The sequence below is a fragment of the Canis lupus genome, chromosome 12 (assembly GCF_003254725.2).
Source record: "Canis lupus dingo isolate Sandy chromosome 12, ASM325472v2, whole genome shotgun sequence".
Taxonomy (NCBI): domain Eukaryota; kingdom Metazoa; phylum Chordata; class Mammalia; order Carnivora; family Canidae; genus Canis; species Canis lupus.
In genome coordinates this window covers 3,952,743-3,966,988 of record NC_064254.1, presented here as the reverse complement: position 1 = coordinate 3,966,988, position 14,246 = coordinate 3,952,743, and the positions used below count along the sequence as shown (strand labels likewise).

Sequence of the window (14,246 nt, the reverse complement as noted above, 5' to 3'; positions counted from 1 at the left end):
TGAGGGAGTAGAGGGCAGTGTGACCTTCCCACTGCCATGGGACTTGAGTTTTCGCTCTCAGATGCCTACCCTTTTGTGAAAGGTTTAGAGATGATTCAGAGAGAAACTAGAAGGAAAACTTGAGTCACTTGATATTTTATCCAGTTTTTGTTTTCTTTTGGCAGGGGACAGGTAGCAAAAGCACAGGACACTCAGGTAGAGGCCAATCAGAATGCCGTAATTAGAGCTATAAAACTACCATTTATTGAGCACTTACTATGTCCAGGCACTGTGCCGAGAACTTTTTAAATTTAATTTTTGTTAAAATTATCAATGTATATAGTTTAAAGAGCCAAGTAGTTCTACAAAGTTTATTACAAAAACACTGGTCGCCTCCCTTCCTCCCCACCCCCAGCATTTGCTCCTCAGAGGCAGCAGGCTCAATGTTTGATATGCATTACTTCATTTAGTGCACACAACAGTACCATGGTTCAGGGATTGCTCTCTTCCCTCCTTTGCAGTTGCAGAGACTTGAAGTACACAGGTTCCATGATTTGCTCAAGGTCATGCAGCTAGGAAATGGTAAAACTAGGATCTGAACAAAAGCAATTGTCTTTGACTCTTGAGCCTGCTTTCTTAACAGTGTACTGCATTCATAAATCATAAATAGTGTTCAAGTACATATTCTTACCAGTTTAGCTAACAGCAGTGGGTTAGGAGAGAATGCTTTCTATACTATAGTGCTACATTTCAAATGAGGATCAAGCCAGTTATTAACTAAATATTATGTGACTTCTCTACTACTAAACCCTCTCCCCTCACAAGCTCTTATGGAAACTGTAGAAACCAGTTTTTCTCTCTAGCCTCCCAAAGAAAAAGATTCCCTAGACCCTCCATAGTTACTTGGGTTTAGATCTTTGCTGACATTGAAATTTCCATTAAATCACTCTTGTGACGGCAACATCTGTACCGTCTTGAAGCCACAAAACCTGTCTGTATTCCTCTATTATGGCCTAAAGATATAGTCTCTGAAGTTTTACTTTTCTGGAATGAATTTAAAATCTCTTTTTGAACATGCTTATTCCCTTTAAAGTCAGATTTTATTTCTGTAAAAGCTATCTAGAGAAAGCATATTTTAGGCAAAGGGATAGCCAGTACACACCCTGAGGTTGAAGTTTACCTGGTTTGTTTAAGGAACAGAGTGGAGGTGAAGGAGAGTAGAGAAATATGAAGTCAGAGGATGGAAACTAGATCGTGGGGGGGCTTTGTGGGCCCTTCCAAAGCTTTGGGCTTTCTCTCTTAGGAGCAGAGGAAACCATTAAAGGGTTTTGAGCAGAGGGGTGATAAATAAACCCCTTGCCTTTGGAAGGGGGTTGTAAAAGACAGTGGAGTAAAGATGACACCAAGGTTTTTGGTCTAAGCAACTAAAAGGATGGAATTGCCATCAATGGAAAGGGAAAAGACTATGGTAGAAATGGGGAGAAGTCAGGAGGTCCATTTGAGGCACACTGGAGATTTCTTTAAATATCCAAATGGAGATGTCAAGTGGGCTGTTGTATATCCAGGTTGCATTTAAAGTTTAGGAGAAAGGTCTGGGTGGAGATACAAATCTGAGAATTGTGACATACGGATTATATGTAATGCTATAAGACTGGCTGCAGTCCACTAAGTGATGAGTGTAGAGCAGGATTTCTCAGCTGAAGTACTAAGACTATTGACATTTTAGGCCAGATCTGTCTTGAGGTGGGGAGTAGGAGGGGGTGTCTAAATGCATTGTAAGATATTTAGCAGCATTCCTGGCCTTTACCCAGTCCCAGTACATGGCAGTAGTACCTTCCCAACCCCAAGTGTAACAACCAAAAATATCTCCAAACATTGTCAACTGTCCCTTGGGCAGGAAGATGACAAAATCTCCCTACTTGTGAATCATTGGTACAGGTAGAGAAGAGGTCCAAAGACCGGACTGGGCTTAATACTGTCTAACATTTAAACAAACTACTTCATGTTATTCAAAGCACATTTACTGTACTTATTCTCAATTTGTAACAGTCTCATGACTTCTGTAGTTACACCCTTCATTTGACAAAATAGGGAAGTTGTAAGTGACTTGTTCACCCTCACATAGCAGATTAGGGGTGGGGCATGGGCTGGAACCCAGGAACCCAGTTTGAGTCTAGTGTTCTTCTAGACCACACTATGATGAGGTTTGCTGGCAGAAGCAACGACCATTGGTTGTTCACTGAAAGTAGTCTACACTTACTGTCAGGTCGTAGGGACTTTCCCGTTCATCTTTTGGAGCTCCAAAAGAATTTATGACCAGGGAGGAAGCAGTGCAAAACTGAGGAACCTGTCCTGTTCATTGCCCAATTAGTACATTCTGTACCAGAAGGGAATTGTCAGGAAACTCTGGTTTAATGATATTACCATGACTCTCTTTTGAAAACCCAGAGGAGCCAGGAAAGTCCTCCCAGCCTTGCTGGTGTTTGCATTGGCATGGGTCATGTGTGCATTTTAAAAATAAATTAAGCAAACACTATGAGCCTTAGAAAATGTCTTTTGTTGTTTGTAACGTTACTGTCTGACTGAAAATAAAAAGTATCTCCAGGAACTCTCCCCTTTGTCCCTCAAGAGCTTCAAAGTTGTTCAGCTCCATTTTATTTGCTTTGGGGCTCTGAGCATTGTTTTAAACTGGTTTGATGCTGGGCAGTCTTGTAGCTAAAATGCAGCCAGTGTTCCCAGGATTGCCAGAATATTTTATTTTGGTTATGAGGGTGTTTTTCTTTCCTATGTTCTGAATTTAGCATTTTAATTTCTGATGGAAGTTCTCAAAGTGTAGGACTAGTGAAATCACAGGTTCAAACAGATAAGCGAAATTCAGAAGTGTGAGAAATTTCCCCCTGGTGTGTTCTCAGCTAAGTCTGCTGTAACTGTGTTCTAGCAGGACAGGTGGGGAATTCAAGGTTAGAAGCTGGGAGCTGTTGGACTTCAGGGGAAATGGGGGCTTCCTTAGAGTTCAGCTGCAAGGGAGGTTTTTTCCAAAGCTTTGGACACATCCACTTGCAAGGCCTGAGAATCTTGAACTTTTTGCTGTGATTTCATTGCCCAAAGACCAATTAAAACTGCTTTATACAGAGAGATAGCTTTGATACTATTTAGTTCATAAATGAGTGCTCAACCCATGCTAATCCTTATCTTCAAAGTATTTACTGTCTGATTACATACATGTGACTAGCTCATGGGAAAGAATAACAGCTAGTAAAGGAGTATATTGAGTTCCACTTGACTTTTAAGTAAGTGTTCATATGAAGTTTGAGGACGGAGAAGGCACTGGTACCTTGGTACTTGTTAGGTTCAAACTGAATTGGAGGAAGAGGAATCACACGTAGGAAGGCCCAGAGGCATCCACAGGTGGTGTGTGTTCACGGGACACCGGCCAGCCTGCTGCAGAGTACGGTGTGCTTAAAGAGGGTGGGGCGAATTTTGAAGGAAGACCTTTGAAAGCCAAGCAAAGGAGAGCCAATGTTTAATGTGGAAAGAAGCAGAGTAACAGCAACACTCTTGAGCAGGATCATGGCAAGATGACAGCAAGTATGGCTGAATGAGACCAAGGAGAGACCATTTGTTTTCCTACCTCAGTTAGCCAGACACTGGAGGGCGGCAAGTGATTCTGTGAATTAATTGTAAAAGAGGTGGGAGACTGCAGTAGCCTGTAAGGAAGGGTATAGTTGACAGGTTACAGAAATTTGGAAGGAAATTCTAAGAGGAAATGGGACCAGCCGCCTCCCCCAGTGCTACAGCAGAATCCCCGCAGTGCAGCCAGCACCAATGGTGAGAGGGCTAGGAACTTGAGTAAGCTTCTCTCCCTTTGGGTGCCCTCCCCAGTGAGACTCCTGTCAGTTCTTTCTTCCTGTTTAGGAAGTTCCTCCGCCCTAGGAGGTGACCATGAGAAAGCTCTGTGTGCTAGCCCCCCAACTGGATTCTAACACACCTGCTGTTACATGGGATTTGGCAGCTAGAATGCCAAATTGTAAATAACTTTTTCTGAAGTCTTTACTGAAAGGGAAAGTCAAACCCAGCCAGTGTTCTTCATCTCCTTGTTTTAGAACTATAAATTATATGTTTAATTCACAATCTTGTTTGAGTTTTATTCTTTATGGTGATATTCTTGAGTTGCCACACAGTAGGATAGGTGAATGCTCTGAGAGTTGCCTTTGGCCATAGGGAGCTCTAGATAGATAGGAGGAAGACTGGAGGGAGGATGGGAAGAGGGATGATGAAGAGAGGAAGAATAAGAGTTGCATGATGAGGGGCACCTGGGTGGCTGGCTCAGTGGTTGAACCCCTGCCTTTGGCTCAGGTCCTAATTCTGGGATCCTGGGATCAAGTCCCATATCAGGCTCTCGCAGGAAGCCTGCTTCTCCCTCTATGTCTCTGTATCTGTGTGTCTCTCATGAATGAATAATAAAATATTTTTTTAAAAAAAGAGTTGCATGATGAAGGGTTGGATGGATGGGTAGAGGGAGAATGGATGGATAGATGACCAGGTCCCCAGCAGGATTGTAGAAGTTAGTTAAGAGCAACAGAAAAACTGTTACAGAGATAAGTATAAAAAATTGGTTTTGCAGGGCTTTAAAAAAAAAATCATCACACTTCGACTGAGTCAAGCTTTGAGCAGCTTTGGCACAAGCAGAAGGCTGTGAACTGAGCCTGCCCCATGATCAGCCCTCATGCATAAAAATAGGTTTATTTTCTTTCCTTTGGCTGGTTCTCATACTCATCCTCAGCCAGTGCATCAAATATATCTTTGAAATTTTGAGGACTGTCACATGAAAGTGGCTTGAACACCAGTGTGGAAGCATCTACAGAAGTACCTCTCCTGCTCACGTGGCCCTGCTCTTCCAGTAGGAAACCTCCTGGAGCAGTCAGCCGCCATTGAGGGAAGGATCCTGGTTTGAATTTTCTTGAGAGAGTCCTCATTACTCTGCCCATTATTCCAATAGAGACTTTATTTCTAATTAATAAGAGAAGAACAGGTTTGATCAGGGCGTGGTCAGTCAAGCCAGCCTTGTGAGCAGGGCCCCACCACACCATGTTTGCAGTACAGGATCAGGACAGAACTTAGTACTAAATCTTGTATTCTTCTGTGTTTGCATTCAGTGTAGTTAGTGATACAAAAGGAGCACTAGGCAGAAGCAGCGCTGACCAGGACTGGCTCAGGCAGTAAGGCGGAGGAGGGCTCTCCCGATGTTATCTGATGCTGCCATCAGTATACACCGGGAGAGCATGTTATTTCACAGCCCTGCAGCATACGCTCCTTTTTGTTAATGTGTGTGAACCTTTTTATTTATTTAAATCACAAATAAAAGCAAAATAAAGACAGGTATGTGAAAGTGTCCATGTTGTGGTGCTTTATCTACACAACTAACTTCCAAATAGAAAAGGTGTACCCCAAAAAACCCTTGTAAGACACACCGTTGTTTCAGTAGGTTTTTCAGCCTCCTTTTTTTCTCCCTGGAATGTTAAAAACCAAATGGCTCATCAGTGCAGAGTAGTTCACCGTCATTCACTCATTTGTGTTGCTGCTATTTGAGACTTAACTGTATGCAAGGCATAAAGAATTGGCAGAAGCAGGTTCCACCCTCTTCAAGGGCAACTTACTCTCCTCATAGCCCCATACTTCCTACTGTTGAAAATTGATGAGGAAACTTTTTAAAAATAGTCCAGCTGAAACAGAACTCGTGTCCTGTCTTTTTAGTACCTTAACATAGAGTTAATGTTTTCTCTGAGTGACAATTTTTAGTACTCTTCAAAAAGTTACTTTGATTTCTCTGTATTTTAAGAGAACTTTTGCAGGTCCACACTCACATAAGATTAGTGATAACCAGATCACTGGCTGAGAGTGACTCTGCTAGTCCACAGGGGGCAACTATAAACTATTGTGAAAAATCACAGATTATTTTTAGGTTTGTTTGAGAACAGATCACAAGTACTGGATCTTAAATTGTCTTTTTTAGGAGATTGTGGTAAATGGGACTGAGTTATGTTTTGTCCATAAATGTTGTCTTCTAAAAATATTTAAAATATTTTAGAATTTTAGCTAAGTTATGGCTCTCAGTAGTTTTTCCATCATGGAAGTTCAGTTCAGGACCTGGTCCAACTACTGTGATGATTCAGCTGGCCTGAGGCCGAGGTCTTTTTCCCAGACACCAAGGAACAGAGAGGCACCTCTGTCTTAGCTGGTGGGTATGGAGCTTCTGTGCTTTAAGAGAGCTTGCCTGCCCTGGAGCCAAGTAGAATTTAGGTCCCAGGGCTCATAGCTACTGCAGCTGTGCAGTGAAGGGCTTAGGGAAGGCTGAAGCACACAGGCAACACCTCAGTCCCTGTGGACCTAAAGGCTGTCTCTCCTTTGCCAGGAAAACTTTCCTGTCCCCTTAACAGATGTAGCCTTTGAAAGCCTTGAAAACTGTGCAACTCAAATAGGCCCTGGGGAACTGGCCTTTAGACTTGGAGTCAGATAACAGGACTTCTTTTCAGGGTTTGATTATTCATACCCTCTCTTAGCATGGATAAATCCAGCCTTGTGGTTGGTCTCTGTGTGATGAGGAGTGATTCCTCAGAGAGAGAAGGGCAGCCTTCTGCACCAGACTCCTGAGCTTTGCAATCATGCTGATGGCCACAATTTTCACTTGAGTTGGTTTAATTCAGGGCTCTGTACTAACCTACCACCTGATGCCTCTGTCCCTGTTTTTCTTATTAGTAGAGTCACAGCTGTTTTAGGAGAGGTGTCAGTTGAAGCCAGTTTCTTGTTCCTCTGGATGGAGGTTGAAGAGTTGCTAGGCCCAGAAGAGAATGAACGTTATCTCTATTGCCAAACCCTGCTTTTAGGCTGGGGTTGGAGACATGAGCCACTAAAACCTGTTACACTGGGCCTTGGAACTCCAGTGGAACCTGAAATGTGGATGGGCCTCCTGTTTCAAATATACCTCCATCCCACTGCTAGGAAAGGCACTTCCTGCGTAGCCTCCTGCTTGGCCTCCTGCCATTGGATGCCCTGAACAAGCTGTTCTTGGAATCTCTGCCAGGCTTTTCCTCCACCACTAGTAATGCATTGCCTGTGTTCTGTGATCCATCTATGACACCTATAATCCTGCGTGTGGGGAGTCTAGATGATAAAGTGGTTTTGAAATAGAATTGGTTCCCTCTCCCTTCCTGGAAGTGATGGTAGTTAATTTGAAGGGTAGGGTGGGTGGGACTAGAGTTTGTTCTTCAAGCCACCTTTCTGCACCAATAAAACATCAACAACTTCCAATATGCCATTCTCTGGATAAAAAGGGATTAGGTAGCATTTTTTTTCCCCAAAAGACACAGAACTTCAGCCACCAAGCTAAAGGCCAACAAATCCATAATCTAAGCTAGTTATATACCACACTGAATGTCCAAGGGCCAAGGCAGTCAAAAGTGGAAGTCTGAAAATGCTCATCGTGCTTTTGTTCCTCCCTCTGCCGGTTGCCCAGGACCCATTCTATTTATCTGTAAAATGGGAATGTGCAACAGCTCCTTAGCAAGGTCACGAACTCCCTTCTCCAAGCATTCCAGGCAAGTCACACGGCTATTGGTTGGATATTAAGGCCCATGTTGAAGTGTGTGGAGGTTTGGTCTGGAAGACAGTTAAATTTAGGGGAAAATATTTCATAGAAAGCAAATGCTGTTTGTCTTTTGGTGTCTTTCGGTTTTTCTTTTGTCTGTGCATTTTTTCCTGCACAGAGACCTTTGAGCATTGTATTGGTTCTAACTCTTGTAGGAATCAAGGCCGTTACTGCTTTCCTTGGGTTATTCCAGATGAACAAATACTGGGAAGTACTGAGGACACCTTGTTGTAAGCTTTCTATACTTTCTACTAATGGTGTGTGTGACCTCCAACCAGGCCCTACAGAATGGAGTCTGAGAGCCCTTTGGCTCCCCAGCCCACCCTTGTTAATCAGGTTGTACCATGGTAGCTGAGATGGTTACAGCCTTAGCCTACCTGCTGGAATGTAGTTCACTTGGGGACTGGCAAACATGTGGCCATTTTAAACACCACTGCTCTTACCAGTTATGTGCCCTTGAAGTTGGTCACCTCTCTGAGTTTGGAGATCTTGGTTTGTCTCAGTGAATCTTTGCAAGAATTACAGAGAATATGTTAAAGTGCCCCAGCAGCATCTCGTGTGTAGTTGATGCTCAATCCATGAAGGCCTGCCCATCCTCCAAATTCACCTGGTCAGGATTTTTTGTTCAGTGATAACCACCAAGCAGCTAGAGACATACTCCCGGTCTTTTGAGGCATTATGTAGGGGAGGGGAAAAAAGCGAAAGCAGTTTCAGTGCCTTCCACTGAAAACACTATAGAAACTTTAATCTCATGTTCCCTATTCTTGTCATCTTTGACCTCTGGCCTAAACATGACCAAAGGGCATCCTTTCTTAGAGTCCTATTTTTCAGTCTCTTGAGCCAGGCAGTATATTGAGTCAATACTCCTAGAGCTTGAAATCCTGGAAAGATTCAGAGAGGAACCCGAGACCCTCTGAGGAGAAAGGACCTTATGGTCACTTTGTGAGCTGGTGCAAAACTGGGAGTAGAACCCAGATCCCCTCCTCCCAGTTCTGAGCGGCCTACATCCCACAGCAGTGGAAACAGGGAGGGTCTTGCATCTCCAGGCTAACTACCTTCAGAGAGCCCTGCCTCTCTTGGGACCTAGGAGACTGTGACCAGATAGATGGTATGACCCCCAGGCACTTGTGTCGCCAGGCCTAAGCAGCTATTTTAAAACTTGGATTTGGAATGGCCAATATTCCTTCGACTCAGAGGTGTCTGACACTCCAGATAGTAGTCTGGGAAATACCTGTCCTCTTTTAGTTATTAATTCAACAAATGTTTATTGGGTACCTCTTGGGCCAGGCATCATGCTAGATGCTGGGGAGATGGAAGCAAACAGGACAAAGTTATACCGAAAAGGATTCTAATCACTGCCAACCCAGCAAGCAGACACTGTTTTCCCTCCTCAAAGAAATGTGTCATATTTTAATTTTTTTAATTTATTTTTATTTTTTTTAAAGATTTTATTTATTCATGAGAGACACAGAGAGAGGCAGAGACACAGACAGAGGGAGAAGCAGGCTCCCTGTGGGGAGCCCAGTGCAGGACTTGATCCCAGGACCCCAAGAGATCATGACCTGAGCCAAAGGCAGATGCTCAACCACTGAGTCACCCTGGTGCCTCTGTGTCATTTTTTTTTTTTAAGACAATCAAATTCTGACTGCCCATATCCCATCAAGCTAATAGGAAATTTCATGTCAGTCATTCTTGTGCCTTCTCACTCTCGGTTGTGCCTAGTTTCAGGATTCTTAACCTAGTTGTCAAGCATCAACACTCTCCAATCATTTGTCACAGTTATGGTTGAGGCATCTGCTCTTTGTACCCCTTTGGTCCATTTGGTCCAAGGGTCCAGCTGCCCATAGGCCACTTTAGGGTGTAGGACCCTAGGGAGGCTGGTCACCAGTTAGCTTTTGCCCTTCTAGGTCTTGGCATTGACCAACTCTTTCCAAAGAACACACTCCAGGAGGAGGGTGGGAAGGTGGAGGGAGTCACAGGGCATCCTCCAGCAAGTTCATGCCGCTGCTTTTTGGTGTCGGCACATCTTGGTGTCTCATTCTGAATATAAGGGAAAAGTGAGACTATGAAGCTTTTTCCACCCAAACAGTACTGAAAATAACTTTGGGAATAGAGAATAAACCTTATTATCACGTGGCAAGGGAGAGGCAGTGTGGGAGAGCAAAAATCAGACTTAGTTTTAAACCTTGGCTCTGCCTTATTCTACCCATGTGACTTGGAGCAGGTCTTTTACTCTCTGCAGTCAGATGGGCCCGAGTTAAATGAGCGTCGTAATACTCACCTGGCTTTCAGGTAAGGTTTAAAGACAATGTGTGCAAAGCTGCTAGTACCATGCCTGTTATCTACGTGCTTAGACAGTTGCCATTTCTGCTGCAGTGCTGTTGTTGGTATAAGGGGCATTAGCCAGAAGGTTAAGGTGCAGAAAATGGTGCACTGGGATCTTTAGCAGAAAGGTTGAGACGTTGTTGTCCAGCAGAAAGGAAGGCTTTGTGACCTGGATGGAGGAAAGTTGACACTGATTGATGTAGCAGTTGAAAGATGAGGACTGCCCCCACTGCCTCCCATCTCTTTGGTTGGTGTGATGGAGTGGGAACACTTAAGGGCAGAAATGCTGATATGTGGCCCCTTGAGGTTTTGGGTAGCAAGGACAACACCTCAGGCTTTGTCTATGCCTTGGGGCTTCCTTCTGGCTCACTGGGGACCATAGATTCTTTAACTTGGTTTAATTGTCAAGTTGTACCTGCTTTGTTTATCATCACTGACTATGTTCACTCTCTTCCAGGGGCTCCACGGGCCTTACCCCTTCGGCCAGTCTTAAACGGACACCGGCAAGAAGAAAAATTAACAAAAGACAGAAGGCCTGACTTTGGGGTGGGGGGGAGGGCAGGGGGTTCCTCTGGATTGCAGACCATACCGCATGGACCCCTGGCTCTGACCCCCCTCTCCCCCAATCCTGGAAGAAGAGGAAGAAGCAAAACAGACTAGTTTTGAGTAAACTCAGTATGCATGTGTGAATGCTGAATCGCAGGAATGGTGTTGAGGCTACTAAGAAGAAACCCATGCAGCCGCCTTGGGTTTTGTTTATTAGGCATCAGTCTAACAAGTCATTAGGTCACTTGGGAAGGAAAACAAAGTTTCAAATGGGGGAAAAAAAGCCATCTTTTTAAACAAAAATTACTTTGCCTACAAACAGGTTGTAGTTTTGAGCACACGTTAATTTTTTTCCCTCTTTCCCCACTCTTTTTTTCTTTTTTTCTTTTTTTTTTTAAGGTAAGGGATAATATACCCTTTCTAGAATAGCTGCTTGCTCTGGAAGCGATTCAGGTTACAAGCTGGTGTGGCATGTTTGGGGACTCTGTGGGTCTGTGCTACAGGTGGACATCTCCTGTGCCACCTGACTCCAGCAGTCTCTGACCCCATTTGTTTTTAATGGCATCAGCCAATGAGTTATCACCCTTTTCCTCTTCTTTTCTGCTTAATCTTCTGTTGATTTACACCTTTGACATTTGTATTCATCAACCCTGTGGCTTGTTACCATCAGAACCTCTCTGAAGACCAAACTTCCCTGTGTGGCCAGCAGAGGAAGTCTTGAAGACAGATCTTGGGCAACATGGAAGTTTCTGAGGCCGAGAGGTGTCCTTCTGCACACACAACAATTCAGATTGCTTTTTTCCATGTTTCTCTTGGCAGAGAGAAATGCCATCACGCTTACTGCTCTTTTGGATTCTTCATACACAGTGGCTCCCCGTTTGCGCTGGAAACAGTGCCTCTGTGTGTGTGTGTGCCACATGCACACACACACACACGAGTGTTGGTGCAGCTCACCAGCAAACATGCGGCAGGCAGGTGGAAAGGTGTCCAGGCTTCTCTGTTGTTAACAAACTCCCTTCCCTTGTTTCCCTCCCATTGTCTTTTGTGCTATTTTCACAGCCTGTTAGTGGAGGCTGAGCTGTTAACATATGAAGTTACAGCCCCAGATGGGGAATTGACCATGGGGAAGGGCCACAGTTACTGACTATGTGATTTGGGAGACCACACTTTGATGAAATGAGAGCACCCCCACCCTCAGCAGAATGCTTGGCTCTTGGGAGGTGGTGGGCGAGGGGCAGCCCAGCCAGAGCAGAAGATGATCGGCTGGCTGCCCACTTGGGCATGTGGCCCCACTGGCATCCTGTGGATCCCAAGCAGATTGAGATGTGGACCTCTCCATGGGATGCTCGAACCAGGCTAGAACAGCTGTCTGCCAAAGATACAAGAATATGCAAAGTCCCTCTTCTCTTTTTTTCTCACCCCCTCCTTCCCTTGAGTCTTGGTTGGTGTGATAGTCGGGGATGTGGATCTAGGGTGCGGTTGCAGGGTCACCTGCCTGTTCTCACACCTCCATCCACCCCAGGGGTGAGAGACGAGCAGAGAGACCAGGTGATGAGCGGCTGCAAGGGGTCATATAGCCTGGGTGTGGGTGAGGGTCTGCCTGCCTGTCTGTCTCTTGAGTGTCTGAGTTCCAAAAATGTGTGTTGTTTGTTCCTCCTCATCCTCTTCTGAGACTGTTGTTTTTTAAAGCTTGACTGTGGGAGAAAAGCTTGTATGAAGTTCCCCCTTTACCTCCCCACCTCCCAGAAAATAAAAGGATAAGCTTTGGTCCAGTGGAAAAGTGCTGGGGGAAGGTGGGGCCAGCCTGCCAAGGAGAGCAGTGCAGCTGGGTCTGGGGTGAGACTACGGCTCACCCCAAGCAGCCGCTTCCAGTGCACACAAGTGCCCCGCTCCTGAGCAGAGGGAAGTCCCTCTGGGTGCCCAGGCCATCACCGGCCCAAGCCAGGGGCTCACCATGGCTTTTTGTCTGAGGGCCCTCTGAGGCCCAGATTGCCACTACTGTTGGTGCCAACCTCCTGGGACACTGCCACCCTGGAGCCCACAGACACCCCAGCCATTCTCCTGGTTTGATGGCCCTCAAGACAGCACGTCTCCAGCTACTGCTGGCAGGATCATGGGAGGCTTTACATCACCTGGTTTCTTAGCTTCCTCATCAGCCCCACACCAGGTGTCCCTTCCCCACTTCCCAGGAGAGGCTGTCTGGCTTGATTCAGCTGGGGCTTTAGTAGGTCACCATTAGTGAGTCTGACCCTGCCAGAGGCATCCCACTCCTCCTCTTGCTTGGAGGCAAGGTGACTGTCCCAAGCACGTTGACTCCCCTCCCAAGAGCAAACCATTTCTGTACACATCCTTGGAGAGGTGAGCTCCTTGCAGAGGGCCAGAGCAAGCATAAGCCATGCGATAGGAGTAAGGGATTCCATGGCTGCCCCAGGACCATTCAGTCCCCTCTCACTAGTCTGAGTTCTGAGCAGTGCCTGGAGCCCCTTCTCCTCCCCTGCCTAGTGTGGTGATAGAAGTGACTCTCTCAGCCCCAGTGTGCTCTGCTCCTCTTGGACTCTTCCCCAAAAGTCAGGCTGCCTCTAGGCAGGACCACCAGTGTCTGGCACCCGTGAGAGGAGGCAGACAGCAGCATCCTTAGGGGCCTGAGCCCAGCGAGGGAGGCAGAGAGACTCAGGCCTGGGAAGAACCTATTGTGTGCATGGAGTGAGGTGTGTGTGGATGTGTGTACGCGTGCATGCCTTTTTTTTTCTTTTTGCCATGGGGACAGTTGAATTTGGGGTATTTTTCTACAAGAAACAGCCTTCTCTCCCCCAGTAAGGATTGGCTGTAACCTTAAGCTCATCATAGAACCTCACCAAGACAGCTTGTGTGGCTTGAGGATGGCCAAGATGGGATCCCCAAATTCAGCCGGAGCCCCAGCAGGAGAGGACGGTGGGGTTGCCAGGGCTCAGAAGTGCAAGCTGATTCCCCACCCCACCCTGCCTTGCCTTTCCTTCATTTCCTTGGTTGAGTGCTGGAGCAGCAGTGGCTGCCCGTCCAACCTGGACAGTGGTGTGTAGCAAGCAGGCTGGGTGGGTGTTTGTGGTGGGGCCTCTTGGTGCCTGGGAGGAGCTGAAGATGGGGAGGTTTTTCCTTACTGTATAAATGAATATTTGTATGATTAAATTAACACACACACACACAAAATCCTGTTTTCATGTGTGTTATTTTTATCGTGCTGTCAACTGCTACTCGCCATGTACTGCTCACCCCCACAGTGACTCTGTGATATGTGCTTTTTAGTCCCTGGGTCTTCTTTTTGCAAATGGGAAAACTGATTAGCCCTGGGGTTATAATTAGATCTACTGCCTTCCTAGCTTCAGTGACCAAAATGGTGAGGAAGCTCTTTCCAACGGCCTTTAGGTCCACAGAGTACTGTGCATCTATTGAGCATCTTGCTATCCCCAGCACATAAGCACCAGCCAAGTTAGTGTTGATCTGCCAGCAGACATTGTTTGGGCATTTACTGTGTGTTGGGTACATAGCACAGGTGTAGGAATAGCACAGGGAAATGCAGAGCATCACGGGCATCTTCCCTACGGGGAAAAAAGACAAGGCTTAGTTGAGGAGTCGTCCTCAGTCCTAGCTGGGCCCCTGGCATCCTAGATTTAGATAGAAGAGGGAATGCATCTTCTCTTAAGGTGGTTCCCATGGTGGTTGGGTTATAGTTCTTTGGTGGTCTAGGCACTGCTTCTGGCATATAATGAATTAG

At 45.8% G+C, this 14,246-nt stretch overlaps 1 protein-coding gene across 2 annotated transcripts in view; it reads left to right on the top strand.

Moving 5' to 3' along the window:
- ILRUN (inflammation and lipid regulator with UBA-like and NBR1-like domains) overlaps nucleotides 1-13,681 on the top strand; it is a 94,217-nt gene extending 80,536 nt beyond the window's left edge. For both annotated transcript variants that reach the window (XM_035697617.2, XM_035697616.2), the window contains one exon: nucleotides 10,407-13,681. In XM_035697617.2, the coding sequence (XP_035553510.1) occupies nucleotides 10,407-10,442 (36 nt within the window). In that variant the 3' untranslated portion in view covers nucleotides 10,443-13,681. The remainder of the gene's footprint in view (nucleotides 1-10,406) is intronic.
- Nucleotides 13,682-14,246: the final 565 nt, after the last annotated feature.